Source organism: Ambystoma mexicanum, chromosome 3p (assembly GCF_040938575.1).
Source record: "Ambystoma mexicanum isolate Mex_15411 chromosome 3p, UKY_AmexF1_1, whole genome shotgun sequence".
Taxonomy (NCBI): domain Eukaryota; kingdom Metazoa; phylum Chordata; class Amphibia; order Caudata; family Ambystomatidae; genus Ambystoma; species Ambystoma mexicanum.
Window position 1 is genome coordinate 295,913,459 of NC_090925.1, and position 17,174 is coordinate 295,930,632.

Genomic DNA, 17,174 nt, shown 5'->3' on the forward strand with positions numbered 1-17,174 from the left:
TAACGTTGAGTGCGTACAAATGTCAGGAGGACAAGCAAACTGAGTGTGATGGAAAGAAATAAAAAAATAAAATTGTATGCAAGCACGTATTAACAAAAACAGGACAAAAAACCCATATATTTTGTGAGACATTACAACAGATCCAAACCCCTACACTGCTTTGCACTTTCCCCTCAGCCCCCAACACCAGCCCCGCCCCCTCATGCTTACACGTGCAACATCCAGCCATTTTCAGGATAGGAGCCATGGAAATGAAACAGTGGAGCGAAAGACAGTGCTCTATAAATTTGTGATTCAGTTGTGTACGCAAACAATATTGCAGAAGGTCACTTTGTACAAAGAATTCCAGGAGGCTACGGTGGAAGTGTGCAAGGTAAGGGGCAATATTCTGGGTGTATGCATCAACTGTATGTATTTGTTTGAAATTTGTAACATGCATTTAAGTGATGTTTTTTGAAAATTGTGAAGTAAGTGGGGTACTGGGAAAAACAAAACAAAAACTTGCAGTGTACACTGTAAGCGGCAGGCATCCTTATGTCATGAATGCATTTTGTGTATGATATCATATGATGTGGATTTGTATGCTATGGCATTCATAATGCGCCAATACACACGTTCGGCAAAGCGCAACGAAGCAAGGGAAGTGGAACAGAGGGGACACAGAGACAACAACCCTACTAGGCCAGGTGTCACTTAGATTGGCCAAGTGTATGGGTGAAGGAAGGGGAAGGTACAGTACATGGTTGGAAGAAAAAATGATAAGTGAAAATATGAGCCGATTATGCCAAGTGCACAGATAAGTGCACACATCAGATGGTGGAGGAACGGTTAGGGATACAGAAAACAGTCCCCAAGCGGAGGGCTTGCTAGAAAGGCTGAGCCGGTGTTCGCCTGGCGGGGAGAGGTGACATGGGCCCAACATCACAGAGTCGTCAGGTAACCAGTGCACATTAAGTGCACGCAAGGCAGTCAATCCAAGCACAATGCTTCATCAGCATGATCAACATCCAAGCACAATGCTTCATCAGCATGATCAACATCCCAGCACAATGCTTCATCAGCATGATCAACATCCCAGCACAATGCTTCATCAGCATGATCAACATCCCAGCACAATGCTTCATCAGCATGATCAACATCCCAGCACAATGCTTCATCAGCATGATTAACATCCCAGCACAATGCTTCATCATGATGTATTTCAAAAGTAACAGTGATCACTATGGCAGTTACAGCAACAAGCAAACACGCAGGAAAACCAGACTAGTGGAAAAGATGCCAAAAAAGAAATACAAAACAGGTGCATATCCATGTGTGTGATGTTCCTGTTGCAATAACCTAATGAAGGGTGAACATTTCATTTATCCTATTTACATCAAGAACCTTCTTTACAGGAGCATACAACATGTTCATCAGAATATGTGATTACTTTCTGAAAATGTCCATGTGGTAAACTGTATGCTGGGCAATCTTCGGGGCCAATGCTCTGATTGAACATTAACCAGATATCGAAAACAGAAATTTGAGTATCATCCCAATGTATAAATAAAACATAATTGACTCACAATATTGCACAGTTGACGTTTTCTGATTTTAGTGCAAGATAAGCCAAATACACTTTGTAGAGATTTACAGGGCCAATTATTAAAATGCAAATTATTTTGTATTTTCAATTTATAGAGTCAATATTAGAAAGTTATGAATGATCAAATGTGATTTAATGTGTTTTGTCATCATTTCTTTTATGTTTATGATTCAGACTGCACTACTAGGGGCTAAAGTATGTTTTCAATTTTCTAATGACATATTTTTCTATATTCTTTTATTTCCTTTTCACGGCTATAACAGCGGTAGCAATCACTGGTATATTTTAAATGAACATGTTCATAATTTTATGATGCATAAACTCCATGGGCATAATCTTACCCACACTGGCACAGTAGGACACACACTGATGCCTTGCTAACCAGAGAAAGCCCCTTACCCGTCATGTATTCCTTTCTAAATTGCCCATTGATGAAATTCTAAAAACAACTCCCCCGAGAACCGCTTTAGATATTGCGAATTAGGTTGGTAAGAATAAATTAACGTGTAAGCTAATGATGATACGAATTTCTAATCATGAGTATAAAAAGTGTGTGGGTGCGTATTGTGTGAGGCCAGGTTAAATATATAATTTCCAAATTCCTGTCCCAGAATATTTTGGGAGGATAAAATCAAAGTATGCTTGAGAGAAGTTGTCAGGTGATAATCCCCAGATGCTAAATGCCAGCGGTGTAGATATTAATGCGTGTGTCCAGAGGTTCTTCCACACAAAAGTGAAATGCGCTGGCATGATTGCTAGGTGAATGGAACCCTTGCTGCAGAACCCTGAAGGCAATCTGTAGGTCACATCTTTCAATCCTGAATTCCCCCTTCCGGTGAGCAGCGTCAGTACTGCTCAGTTAGGTAAATGTTGCATTTGTGATTGTCATGCTTGAGTACCCGTCAGATTCAAGTCCCTATTAACAAAGAACGTGCTCATTATTAAAGGATGAGGCACCCAAGAGAGATTTTAGGTGCTGTCTGACTTGAACTTCTGTCTTAGTGCTTTCTGCACATTCTGGATCTTTTCAGTGATGACTGTGTCACTTAGATGGCCCCCGAACCGCTGCTTGAGCAGCACACGGATTATCTTGATGCAGCGATCGTCCATCATGGGCTTGGCCTGACGGAAGGTGTTGCCACGGCGGCCAGTGATAGAGTGGCTCTGGATGTAGTCAGAGCTGAAGAGCTTGTGGAGCAGGGTCTTGCAGGCCGTACTGATCTTCTGGTCAAAGCGGATGGTCTCGCGCAGTTGCTCCCGGGTGTGGCCATTGAACAGCTCTGCTGCTGGCCGCTGTAGTGGGTCGGACACTTCCAGGAGAGGTGCAGCCTCCAGGCGACGCACTTTCCTCTTCAGGCACAGGACCTCTTGCTGGAGGTTAGAGACCATCTTCTCCAAACGATGAATCTTCTCATCTCTAGTCATGATGGGTCTGTAAGGAACATGATAAGAGTCAAGAACATTTGAATGAGAGACACAGTTCACATAAACTAAGCTATTCCTTTGTCATTACTCATGTTGCTTCTTCTGTGTGATATATTGATCTTGCAAATTGCTTTCTTTTCAATGTGTGGGAACAACATGCAAATAATGGGTAAACCTTTTAATTAGCAGGAATTCATCCACTTCACTGTGATCTGTGAATAGAGGGTTGAACAGTTTTTCTTTAGTATTGCCACAAACACATTCTTTGTTGCCTAATGTAAACCTTTTTCACAAATGCATTATCATTACATTGAAAATCAATGATTCTTTTCCCAAATGCATTGCACAACATATTTTCAGAGAGGTTGATGTAGTTTCTTGATTTGGTATATAGTGAAGTTGCCCAACTCACCAATTGTCCTTGTCATTGCAGCGTTATGTGTTAATGGTTATGGAATGTGCCGTGTTGCATTATACATTTTGTTATGTAATGCATTGTATGTTTTATGTATTCTTTTGGTAACAGGTCAAAATATTACACGAAAAATGAAGAGTGCAGATTAACTAGTTGACAATACATAGAAAAATTGAATCCTTTATAATAAACAAAATAATTGGCTTCAGAGGCTTATGGTTAAAGAGTCGCAAAGGGGGAAGTAGTAGGGTTACAAGAGACAACAGGGGAAGGGGTGGCTCCCTTCATAATCATGGCCAATTGGAACAGATCCTTCTTCCATTGATTTCCCCAATATATGAGCTCAGAAACTGAAGAGTATTGAAAATATGGGCACTTGAGAAAGAGAGAGAGAGAAAGTGGGAGAGAGAAAGAGTGAGTGAGATATAGAGTAAGAGAGAGAGAGAAACGAAAGAAATAAAGGGAGAAAGAAAGAAAGAAGGAAAGAAAGAAAGAAAGAAAGAAAGAAAGAAAGAAAGAAAGAAAGAAAAAAGAAAGAAAGAAAGAAAGAAAGAAAGAAAGAAAGAAACGAAGAAAGAGAGAAAGGACGAGAGAAGGAGGGGCAGAGACAGAGAGAGAGAGGGAGGGAGAGAGAGAGAGACAGAGTGTTAGAGAGAAAGATAGGAAGAGGAAAAGAGAAAGTAAGATAGAGAAACAAAGAAGGAAAGAAAAGAAGTTAGAAACAAAGCAAAATGAAAGAGAGAAAGAAAGGATAGGGACAGAGAGAGGTGCAGAGACAGACAGATAGAGAAAGGGAGGGAGCGAGAGCATATGAGAGGGAGAGAAAGAAAAAGAGTGACAGAGAGAGGCAGAGAGAGACAGACAAAAAGAAATAAAGGGCATATTGGTGCACACTATTTGCAAATATGGTGATGTATGCTAGACTATTTAGTGCCAAGCTTTGCAACATGTTTTCTTAACGTGGAAGTGCGCTCACAAATGTTATTGTCCCAATCGTTCAGGCATGTATTTTTAAGACTACAGTAATCAATCTAAAAACAGATTCGTATGCATCTCTGCTTAGTTTTCCTCACTTTTACATACACGAAATCAATGGGTTGGGCGCAGCCAGCTTGTGCTAATATTATCCGTCGAGGCATCACACTAACTGCAAGTGTGCTCGCGGCAAGAATACAGTCCCTGAAGCTCACATCACTAGTCCAAACGATATGCTCCACCTATTTTCATGACGTTAGTGGCCAGCGTAGCCAAACACACCAGTCATCACTTATGCCATAACGTCAGTTAACGCAGAACCAGGAAGATAAACACACACATCCTCTCACAGCACGTCAAAATTCTCTATAGGAGCCATAAGTGCCAACTGCCAGGCCTGCATAATTAACCTCGTGCTAACAACGCTCTGGTGCTCACCCTCACCGGATAAAGTGACATCGCTCCTTCGGCTATGAAGAAACGGACCAAAGAACCCTTGCATACAGCGAATCAAGGAAGGACCCCGAAAAAAATAAAATGCCATGGTAGGGTGAATACCCCCCACACCAAGGTGAATGCAACTTTGAACTAACCATGAGAAGTGTAAGAGGGTTGGGCCCCCGAGATCGGGGCGTGTGCCCTCCTCTGCAATTATCTGCCATGCCCGCTAAACCCTAGTGACCCCACGCAAATAGAAAAATCCCCTCGGGATTGTTAATCTTACAACATGCACTCTACCTGGTGGTGAGGCCTAACAAAAGGTGGTCGGGAGCGTGCATTGATTATCTTTCTTTTACATGGTGCAGCCCCATGAGGCACACCTGCCTCCTACCTTCTCGATGACTATTCACCACCAAGAGGGTTGGGCCCCCATCATTGGGGCGTGTGCCCTCCTCTACAAACAGCCTAACAGGAGGAGAGAAGAGACTTCCCCCACGCCAATACCTGGTGAACCGGATGAAGCAAATGCCCACGACCATACCCACAAACAAATTGTGCAACAGGAATTGAAGAGATATTGTGGGGAACCAACCCTACAACTCCAGACCACAGCCTACAAATAGAGCCCTTAGTAAGGGACGTGTTCTGTGGCGAGTACCTTCAATTGAACCGTGGAACGCACTGTAAGCAAACCTACATGGTCCTATCCCTGACACGAAGAAGAAGGGCAGTACTTCCTATCAGGCATTAGTGAGCTCATTCTTCAACTAACTATCCTGTCATTAAGCCTATGGACATAAAATTGAAATTAGCCAGGTTTGTTTACTCCCCGTTTCCTTCGGCACTTGAGGTCCCCCGAGATACAAACATGGCCGCCTCGGGAACCGAAGCAACGGCCGCCAAAGGAGATGTTGCAGCCTTATTGAATGAAATTAAGAACATGGGGCCAATATAGTTGGGAAGATAAATAAAATCACGCTACGGATGGACAAGATTGAAGAGAGACTCGAAGCAGTAAAAAATAATCAAACCTCTCTTACCCTAGAGACTCAAATGGACCACAGGATTGCGGAAATAGAACAAAGAGAGGAAGAGTTCTGTCTTAAAATGGATGACTTAGAAAATTGTGAAAGACAAAACAATGTATGCTTTTTTGGTATCCCAAAGAGAGACGGTGAGTCAGAGAGAGACCTCAAGAAGACGGTCCATGACATAATGAAGCTTCTATTCAAGGATGAAGTGATCGATGAGCCAAAAATGGAGAGAATACACAGAGCAGGTGGTCCAATTAGCAGATCTAGATTGGTCTTGGCCCGGTTCTGCAACTACCAAGACAGGGCCAGGATCTTGGAGAAGGCCAAACGATGTGGGCCTGTTGCCCTTGGTGAGGCGCGAGTCACAATCTTTCAAGACTTATCTTCCCTGACCCTCGCCCTGAGACGCCTGTGCATCCCCCTCACAAAATGGTTGAAAAAACAAGGAATTCCCTACAGATGGGGCTACCCATTTTCCCTTTCATTTGAGTTAAAAGGCAAGATAGAGCAGCTGCGGTCCGAAAGAGACGTCAAGAACTGTAGAACTGTATATCAGAACTGTTGGACAACTGTGAAGAGGGGAGAGACCAGGGAGAAGAGGGACGAAGTGGCAGACAGTGGCGCATCCAAGGCCCAAGGAGAAGGCGTATCAAAGCATCAAGGAAATATCGAAGAGGGAATGCTTCGTCAGTGTGTGAAGACTGATCTGATCTGAAAATGTAAAATCTTCCCCAGAAACTATACACCACTCAACTATGAAGGAGCCTCTGCACTCACAGATACACATTGTTATGGGATGACGGTCGGCACGATGGTTCCGCCGCGGAGGTTCTTCCCCCCCTGCATCGACCATCAACATCTAGGGGACACTTGTCCCATGGCTCTGGGAATCAGACATCCTATTTGCCTTGGACACCAGAGGAATTATGTGCTGCTGAAGGTTGCTGGTTGGTACCTTCCCTGCCCTAATACCAACAGGCTCAAGCACAGGTACGACTCTGCCGACTCGGTCATCCCTTGGTTGGAAAAAGAGTGGATGGTTGTGTTTGGACTCCTATGGGAACCACATGTTCTTCCTTTGGTGTTAAAGTGTTGGTTATGAGGGGAAAGAGGGGGTAGGAAGTGAGGGCTCAAATGTTATTTTGATTGTCTCATGCAAGGGGCTGTGAGGTAATGGTCTCTGCAAGTGGTCTGGCACTGACTCAGTGAATCCAACTGGGTCTGATCGGACGCTGACAGTGGGGGAAAGGGTAGAGAAGGGAGGAAAGGGAGGTATGCTGGGGGGTACATGGGTGAGAACAGAATCCTCATTATACAATGGAATTGTGAATGTGCTAATGGTCCATTGCGTGCCAGGTTGCCGACCCCCATTGACGGCTCACCTGATACAAATTAGGAGAGATGGCAGGTAACTCAGGCTCACGGACGAGAGGTCTCCTCAGGGTGAGAACCCTACATGTTAAAGGTCTGATTTCTCCAACCAAATGTTCCTGGTATGTAGGGAATTTTGCAGAGCTGGACTCCATGTCCTGTTCTTACAGGAAATCAAATACGCCCGCGGAGAGGAGTGAAGGATTTTAAATATGCAAATGGAAACAGAGTACTGGGGGTCTGGGTCTCTGAGGAAGGGGGGGAGTTGGATTACTTATTAGAAAGGGATTAGACTTCACAGTCACAAAGACATGGGCTGATGTAGAGGGGCGAGCGCTACTTGTGGTGGGCTCTATAAAAAAGGTAACCGTCACGCTGGCCACAGTGTACTCTCCCAACTCAAGACAGTCCAAATTCCTCATCAAAGCGATTCCCCAAATTATGTTGGAGGCAATGGGGCATGTCCTCCTTGGAGGTGACTTTAAGTTATGGGCCGACCTTAGGTTGGACAGAATAGCAGGGAACCCCAATGCAAGGGAACCGGTTGATGGGGGTCGCACAGACGTTATGGAAATGTGGAAATATACAGGCTGAGAGATGCATGGAGGGGGCTCCACCCGGAGGAAACAGGATACACCTTTTACTCTGACCCCCACAACATGTTCACTAGGTTGTCCTGGTTGCCTGGTCCGATCACGACCTTGTCACGGTTGACGTGCACTTGGACAGCATACCTAGCAAAGGAGGATGATGGAGGTGCAATGAATCCCTCTGGAAAGACCCGGTCTTTAAGACAGAGATGGAAAATGAGATCAAAGAATACTTTAAGATGAATAATACAGGTGAGATCTCCAAAATGACGATATGGGAAGCAGGGACGGCAACATGGCGTGGGGGTATTCTAATTAAAGAAGGTGCAGACAAGAAGAGGGAAATGGGCCTGGCTGAAGAGAAACTTAGGAAAGAGATATGTCACTTGGATAGAGAGGCAAGAGGAACTGAGGAGGGAAGGGCAGACAAGATACTAGAGGCAAAACAGAAAAGGGAAGAGCTCCGACTCCTCAAGGAGGGACAAATGGTCCATAAACTGCAACTTCTGAGACAGAAGTTTTATGAAAAAGGGGACAAAGCAGATGAACTGTTAGCAGCTAGATTAAGGGAACAATGGGCAAAACAAGTAGAGTTTGGGAATTAGATGAAGGGGGTTCCATGTGTTAATAACCCCGCAAAATTATCGCAATACATTAAGGCATGGAACCTGCGGGTGACACCCCCGCAACCCTGTATTATTTTTAAAGGAGAGGGGGACACCTCCACAACCCCCACTTCTAAAAACCCCCAAAATTATCCCCCCCAAGGTATTGCCTATGGCCGTTCCAGACGACCATATATAGAGCGATGTTTTTGGTGGGGATAATATGTAGTGATACCATGAAGGGGGGAGCTCTCAAAGTGCGGCGGAAGGGAATATCCCAGGAGCTTTGGCCACTTTTTACAGATCCGAGGTAGATTCCGGATGATCAGGAACAGATGATTATCTGGCATAAGATGAATCTCTCGATATAGATGCCACAATAACGGCAGAAGAAATCAAAAGCGCAATTAAAAGGCTATCGCTTGGGAAAGCCCCTGGAGAAGATGGACACACTGCTGGGTTTTACAAGTCCTTTCTCTCCCCCCTCCTCCCTTTTATGGTCGAGCTCTTTAACAAGATCCTTGACACTGGGAAGGCCCCCAACTCCTTTGTTCGAGCCCTGATTTCAGTGATCCCCAAAGAAGGGCGGAACCCAAAATAATGTGGTTCTTATCGCCCCATATCCTTGTTAAATATAGATGCTAAGATTTATACTAGGGTCCTTGCCGTGAGATTAGAGACTCTCATGCTCCGCCTGATAAATGGCGACCGGGTCGGATTCATATTGTGCAGACAGGGAGCCGACACTATGCGGAAGACCCGACTAACCAACGACCCTGCCCTCCTATCAGTGGACGCTGAGAAGGCCTTTGACAGGGTCGAGTGGGGCTTCCTGATGGCAGTCTTACAAAAGGTAGTAAAGGGCCAGAAATTTAGGAAAGGAATTCAAGCGGTATACACATCCCCCAAAGACTCAGTGTTTGTAAATGGGGAATAATCCCGCTGGTTTGAATTAAGTAGGGGAACGCGACAGGGATGTCCCCTTTCAGCGGTACTCTTTGCGCTCTCCTTGGAGACCCTAGCTCAGACACTGAGGACTGATTATCAAGTGGACGGACTTCAATTGGGAGGGGGAGAGTACAAGGTGGCCCTATATGCTGATGACCTACTTTTACATATATCGAACCCCACATGCTCCATACCCAGTGCAGTCCACTTAATTGAAGAATACAGTAAGCTCTCATGTTTCAAAATAAACAGAGCCAATTAAATTTTGTTCCCCCTACATGACCTCACGCAAGAGGACATGGAAAGGTTCTCCACGTTGGGCATTACGGTAGAAGAGGTCATGTTGAAATACCTATGAATAGATGTCACAAAGGACCTTAACAAGCTATATGAGGCCAACTTCCTCCCCCTCCTATCGAGATTCCATGCAGATCTGGCCATATGGGAAAAAGTCACGATATCATGGTTAGGAAGGCTCAATGCAGTCAAAATGGTGTCTCTTCCCCAATTCCTCTACACATTGCAGATGCTCCCTATTTGAATACCGAAGCACTTCTTTGAAGAGGTAATAAGGGCGATGTTGAGGTTCCATTGGCAGGAGAAGAAAGCAAGGGTGGCCTAAAACACCTAGACTTTACCCAAAGATAAGGGTGGAGTGGGCTTGCCAGACTTGAGGAAGTACTACGAGGGCGCCCAACTAAGAATTCTGATTCCTCATTTAAGGAATCGCAAGGAACCCCAATGGGTTTCCATAGACAACCACTATTTATCACCAGCAACAGTATCCAAATGGCGTTAGGTACTGAGGAACAGACTGCTATGAAGACCAAGGAACCACTCGTAACTGGGGACCATATGGGAATTATGGAGAGAAAGGAGTGGTATGCAAAATATCACTTTGTAACCGTCCCCTCTTAGCCACCTATGGGCCCCGGGCATCAGGGAGGACATCCCCAACCTGGAAGGATTTCAGTCTTGGTATGAAGCAGGCTTGGAAACGGTAGGCCAGCTGTGGGGAGGCGGTTCCTTCATCACAATCTCGGAATTAGAGGAAGCCCTGGGGATGGGCCCCCTATCTGTTTTTCAATTCCTGCAGCTCAAAGGTAACCTGACAAGGGACAAGTGGAAAGATGATATTAGTAGAGACCTCACCCCACTCGAGAAACTATTAAACTCCAGAACAGAAATGAAAGGCTTGACATCTGCTATATACAGAGAATTAATTGTGGCAGGGAAGGGATCCACATTGCACTTGAAGAATAGATAGGAGGGAGACTTTGGCAATGATATCTACCTGGACATGTGGGGGAAAATATCCAGGGCCACCTCCCAGGCCTCGATAGCTGGTCAATACAAGCTCTGCACCATCAAATTATTACACAGGTGGCAATATTTGCCGCACAGTCTCTTCTAGATGTTTCAGTCAATGAGCCCACTCTGTTGGCGTGAATGCAGAGAAAACTCAAACTATTAGCACATGTGGTGGAGCTGTCCCCGTATTAGAATCTTTTGGGACGAGGTCTTGGGGTGGATCAGGGACCTTGATCAGAGGATAGCAGACCCCTCTTGATTCTATTTGGGTTCGAAGGATTTGAGGATGAATGGAGAAGGATCACTGGTCTGGCACCCCCCCCTTTTGTTGGCAGCACGAGCCACCCTGGTAATGAAGTGGAAATCCAAGAATGTACTGAGCAAGGGCGAATGGGTCAATGTGGCCACAAAAATCTGTGTGATGGAAAAGATCACTGCTGCCCTACATACCAAATCCATGCAAGGTGATCTATTGTGGGGAGACTTTGTGCATAAATACATGCCAGGGACATTATGATGTTTATAAGAAAGAAGATTAGACATCTTTGTCTACCCAACTACCGGTAAAATGTTAAACGTACCACCGGACGAGACCATTATTTTACCTCCAAAAATGATACAAGGATGCAACCACGTTTACTGTTGTTTGGAAAATGTAAAACTCTATGCACTAACCACAATCTTCAGAACGATCATACACCTATAAAGCAAGAGGATACACTGTTCCGTAGGTGGGAGGAGGCTAGAAGGGGGAAAACTGTTTTGAATACTCCAAGTTGTTGAGGGAAAGTATTAGTTGTACATACATTCCTTTGATATGTGCCTAATAGCTACCTGTACTGATTTATTATGTGTTATGAAAAGCTCAATTAACTTAAAGAAACAAGAAATAAAAAATGAAAATCTGATAGGAAAACAATATTTTTAAAGAAAACATCATTAGTCTGCAATGTAGCAAGCACTTTTATTTATCAAAGACCGCTCCCAAAACTATATTAAGTCCACAATATGAACTATATGTTTTTGCCATGCAAGTTATAGCTAGCGAACATCGCATGCTTCGAATCTTGTTTGTAACTTCCTCATGATACGCTGATTGCGATCAACGATCGATTAATCCCAGTATTCCAATTGTTGTGTGTCCTTATGTTACACCAGCAAAACTTTCTAACGACGCACATGGTGTTCCTTTCATGAGAAGATTTGGGTTATATGCACTTTTCAAATGCAACGCTTTTGCATCACCATCTTGCTACACCGTAAAAGATGACAACTTTCTGATCGGTCTCTGTCTGTTGTTCCACATGACGGTAATGCAATAAGCTCTGTTTAGGCATAGCTGCCATTGTTGAATGGAGAATCCGTCCGATGGTAAGCTGGAAACTATGGCATTCACAGAACGGTACAATATATCTCTGTAGATAACAGAATACAGATATATTTTAGTAGCTGTTCTTTAATCGAATGTATCCATTTACCCTATAATTCTGCATCGGATGAAACATAATCATAAACAGAAACCACACATAATGAACATACACATGACAACATAGGGAAATTTATGAGACCACGATGCGCATGAAAGATTAGCGCTCTGAAGTAGGTATAGCTCTCAATGGGATGGAGAACCTGATGGATAGTGGGAACCATAGACAGATGGCATTCTAACAGAACTGGGAATATTATTGATCGAAAAGTGAACCAAGTTCCCTCGGAAAATGTACAGCCTCCGGCACTTCAACCCCGCACCTACTTTATGGTGCACAATAATGTAATTTTGATAGCACACCCCCGGATATTCAATGGGACAAAGTGGTTTAGATATCAGTAGCCTGCATACAGGTTGTGGTTGCGGGTCGTCCATGAATAATCATCACCATATGCTCCAGCTAACAACCCATAACAAGGCCAGTAAGCAATACCGCCAATAAAATGAAACCTCTATTATTATTAGACTTATAAACAAACCGCAAGTTATGCACTTGGTTTTTTAAATATGGCGTGGTATAAATATAATTCAATTTAACTATGTATTGTGTCCATTATTTTCGTCAAATCGCACAATCGCACTTCAATGAATTATTCAATATGCATACAGTACAAATGCCGTTTTAAATCTCAAAAATATTACATAATGTTAGGAAGTTCCATTCCCTTAGTGCAACGCAGAGTGTCCACTTCGAACAACAGATTTCAGAAATTGAAACTAAATTTTCCAATGTCCACTTTCAATATAGTAAATGTTATCATCTTTGCGGGTATTCAACACCTTGTGTCCTTCTAGCCTAGTGGGTGACTTTCACTCATGGCCAAATAACAATAGCAGCTTGTTTTCAGTGAATGAAGCCAGAGACGGGTAGGTTTCGATTTTGTGAAAGAATAACACAGTAATAAAACAGACCGGACAAGGCGCGTCATTGTGACTTAATTAATTTCTTCCATTCCCACAAGCATCAGCCCGGGACCTGACCTTCACTCCATGGAGAGATGAACCCTGCTGACCCATGTGGAATTCGAAATACGTCTGAAAAATAAATGAACTGTAGGCTGGCAGCCATCCGCCAATGGAGCACGGTCATGAATACTATCTTACCAATCAGTAGTGCGGATTATGACCCTATGTGTGATGTCATTATATAGGCTCTGGCCTCTCAAAAGGCATCAACATTCATTCTGGAGTCTCAACGTTCTCGAACAACAGACACCTTTGCTGTTATTTTTTGAATTTGGTACAATTAAACTTTGTTAAACCCTGCAAGTTATCCCTTGGCTTCTTTCCCTAGAGTGTTGCATTAATTCTGTTGTGAGCGTAACACTGGACAGCCTTCAATTGCACACTGCCTACTATAATTCATGCTTGTCTGTTCAGACTATCTATCACACCTGAGGCAGCCCTGTCTACGTTCATGCGAGACAGGTGACATTGCGTGCCCATACCAAGTAAGTTGTATTCATGCTCCAACTAGGCCTTGTGTCAATCGGCTGTGCGAGTGTATATGGTAAGCAAGGATGAGCATTAGACCATTTTTTCTGAGTTGTTCCCTAACTTTCTAGTGTGGCCCTGAGAAGTAGGTAGCCTTGTGCTCAACATTGCAGCAGTGCGTGAAAGCGCACAATCGCACCAGTGAAGCAAAAAGGGAAAGGCCGTAGCAAGTCATTAAGGGGCCTGCGGTGATGAAGAATTGGTTCCCACTATTAGAGTAGGATGTGCCCTTAGCGGCAGATCAGTATTTAAAAGGTGAGAATAGCTGGGGAGCGCAGGCTAACCCAGCCAACATCAAATACCTTTATGGGATATCAGTGCATCTAAGGTGTCGGTTGTGCTGGTCCAAAACCATCAAGTGATGCAAGGTCTTGATCCATGTAGCCAAATGGAGCCATGGGATAGATTTCATGTCTGTGAGGACATACTTTTTCCCCCCTTCAATTACCCTTTTGTCACTCTTACTGTCAGCAGGATGCACCGCCACCTCGTACATATATAAAACAGATACTTTATTGTAACGACTTATTGTGTCTGCTACGGGGGGAGACTGTTAAGACAGTTTTTTATCTTCTTACTCGAGCTCTTCACTCCTCCATCCACAACTCCCTCAGGGTCAGTCGCTTCTCCAAGCAACGAGTTGGTGGTTGATCTTTCTTCGGCTGGGGCCTCCCTCTGGAACAGCCTCCCTGCCTCTATCATATCATTTCAGTAATACCATGGATAGCGCAGACCCTATCCGTTGTACCGCGATGCTCAGCAAGAAATAACATGCTGTAATGAACTGGACAATACTATTTTCTCATCTAGTGATACTAATATACTAGGCACAGTATAAACCTCTAACTTTTAATCTGGATAACAGTCATTCTAGGGGAGTTGGACCTCGGGGTGTAATATTCAATTACAGTTGCTTTTCAGTTCACAGACTAGCGGAAGCAATTATTTCAACTTAGTTTTGGATAACACAGTTACACTCAAGGTAAGTAAAACCGATGCTATAAGCAAATGAAAGGCAGGTGTAACGTAAGACTCTTTTTGTGTTTGTCTAAAACAGACCATGTAAAGCAAAACCAAGTGTTACACTGTATGATTGACCCACAGTTATGTACCTAAGGCAGGCTTTCAGCATGTCAGGGGAAGTAAAACCGAGTTATACAATTATCCTTACTGGAATAATAAACCCAAACCAACAACATTACATTTGTGGAAGAGGCACAACCAATTCACAGGCGAGCAAAATAACCTTCTATATACTTTCGAGAATAGCATAATATTTCAACGGTAACTAAACTTGTACATACTTAGCAGTGGGGGCATGATTTCTTGCGATGTGAGGACAGTTTGAATCCTCTAGTGAAGTCTTGGTGGAACTTTCACATCATTTGAATTGCTCGACAAATTACTCCTACCTGCCATTAATGGTGAGTTGTCCATGTAACTTAAATGTTATGTTAATTTAAAATGGGAAATGGGATACTAACTATCACCAAAAAGGATCAAAAGATACTTTCTACCATTGCGAACTGTAGGTCTGTCAAGCTTAGCCAACTGAAAGTTAAAAGTGGTGCACCTAGGGCAACCTAGCAACAAAGGAACTTATTGCCAAAAAGTTGCCAAAGAGGATACATTTGAATATACAATATGGATGCTATGGAGAGCTATGCAGAGCTATGGAGTGCCCAAAAAACCATACCCATCAAAAGACAAAAAAGAATGTGAGTGTGAGAAATGGTGCCCACTCACTGAGGTGTAAGAAAAACTAATACACTGGTAAAGCAAAAAGATCTGGAAGTTATGGGGGTGACACAAGTCAGGTGATTTATCATTACTATGAAAATCCTACCCACCATAGGCCATCAACGCCAGTGCCATGCACTGCATGGGTGGATGTGGTTTGTGTCTAGCAGAGGGTTTGACAGATACCAAGCCTCAGTGTACCTTTGACTGATGGCAAATATCTATTTGCATATCAGTATTTCTGCCACCCAAATGGGCAGTGCAGCACCGATGTGCTTGGGCAAGTCTCTTGTGAAATATACTACCAATAGCAACCACTGACATGTTTCTTATCGATCGAGGACCACTAATATAAATGAAGGGAAGGTAAAAGATATACATTAATGAATCATACACCCGATTAAATCTGCATAGTTAAATACTTTCTCATACTTTGTATAGCATTGAAATTGCGAGTTTAATAGCATTCAATTGTCTATGAACAATGTCCAAACATTGGGGAACATATCGAAAATGTTATTGAGAGCAGATTATGAAGACAGCTACACATCATTTAAATCTGGACGACAACCTTTCAACTAGTTCTGCTTTAGGTGGACATGGTTTGTTAGCTATGTTTTGAGGCATTGTATGTGTCCTAGTAACAAAATCAGGATCAATTCCATGAGTATGCATGGCCAACACATTCAATGTCAAATGTTTCACACATTTGAATTCCATTTCTTGGTATATTGGCTTGGCCACCTATTTTTTGCCTCCTTTTGTAAAGGCCATGAGGTAACGAAGCATCCTGAAGGTTCCTGCAGTTTTTGCTTGTTCCCTCCTAACGTTCTTGTTGTGCGCAAGTAGAGCTAGTCTTGTTCTGACCTCCATACCATCTATGCCGAAATGCAAACTTTCGAGCATGTACTTTAGGCACATATTATGGAACACCTCCAAATCTCTGGTATGACAGAATTCTGTGAGACCCTTCAGGTCTCTTGAAAGCGTTTTATCGTACACAATCTTCTCAAGTGCTTTGTGTGGAGGGGAACATGGCACCAACCATGTCTTCTTGTGTTCCTGCTTCTTCAATAAAGGTCCATGTGCACATTTGTGGAAATGTTGGTTTTCTGTCCATAAGTGTATGTTGGAACAATGGTAGAATTTCTACAGATCCATCACAAGTTTTGGAGCTCAACCGAAGATGGTTGTTGATAGACTGACACCACTTTAAACTATTTTCCTAACCTTTTTTTTACCAGCAGCTGTAACTGTTTTATTGACTGATTTGGCAATGTGCCATACATGAAATTGATGCTGAATGTGTGGAAACTGCTCTCGCATGGTCTTGGCTATTGAAACGTGCCTGTCAGTAGATATCAGGTCTATTTGCATTCCCCTGGATTCAACATGTTCAACGGATTTGATGAAACCACGTTTCTCCATGGCCACAGAAGATCTACATTCAGACACCTGCACGATCACTGAACTCACAATTTCTTTACTTTCCATGTTTTGAAAGTGGTGTGTGCAGTACTTTGCAGAAAATCCGGGACTGTCACACTGTCCATCACCAGCTACCCTGAAATGTTTTCCAGAGAATGTACTTTCCATTGACATCTGTTCGATTTTCCAGGCTTCACCAATAGCGGAGAATAAGAATTCCCTGTCGAAATTTGTAGCACTGGGTTTTCGCAAGGAACTCAACTCCCACAAATTGACAGAAACTGGAAATCTTACAGAAAGTCAACACACTAAAAATTAAAGCT

At 43.4% G+C, this 17,174-nt stretch overlaps 1 protein-coding gene across 1 annotated transcript in view; it reads right to left on the reverse strand.

Moving 5' to 3' along the window:
• Window positions 1-1,189: 1,189 nt before the first annotated feature.
• Window positions 1,190-17,174, reverse strand: part of LOC138579529 (uncharacterized) — a 257,277-nt gene continuing 241,292 nt past the window's right edge. Inside the window, exon 5 of the mRNA XM_069649838.1 lies at window positions 1,190-3,017. Coding sequence (XP_069505939.1) covers window positions 2,555-3,017 — 463 coding nt within the window. The 3' untranslated portion in view covers window positions 1,190-2,554. The remainder of the gene's footprint in view (window positions 3,018-17,174) is intronic.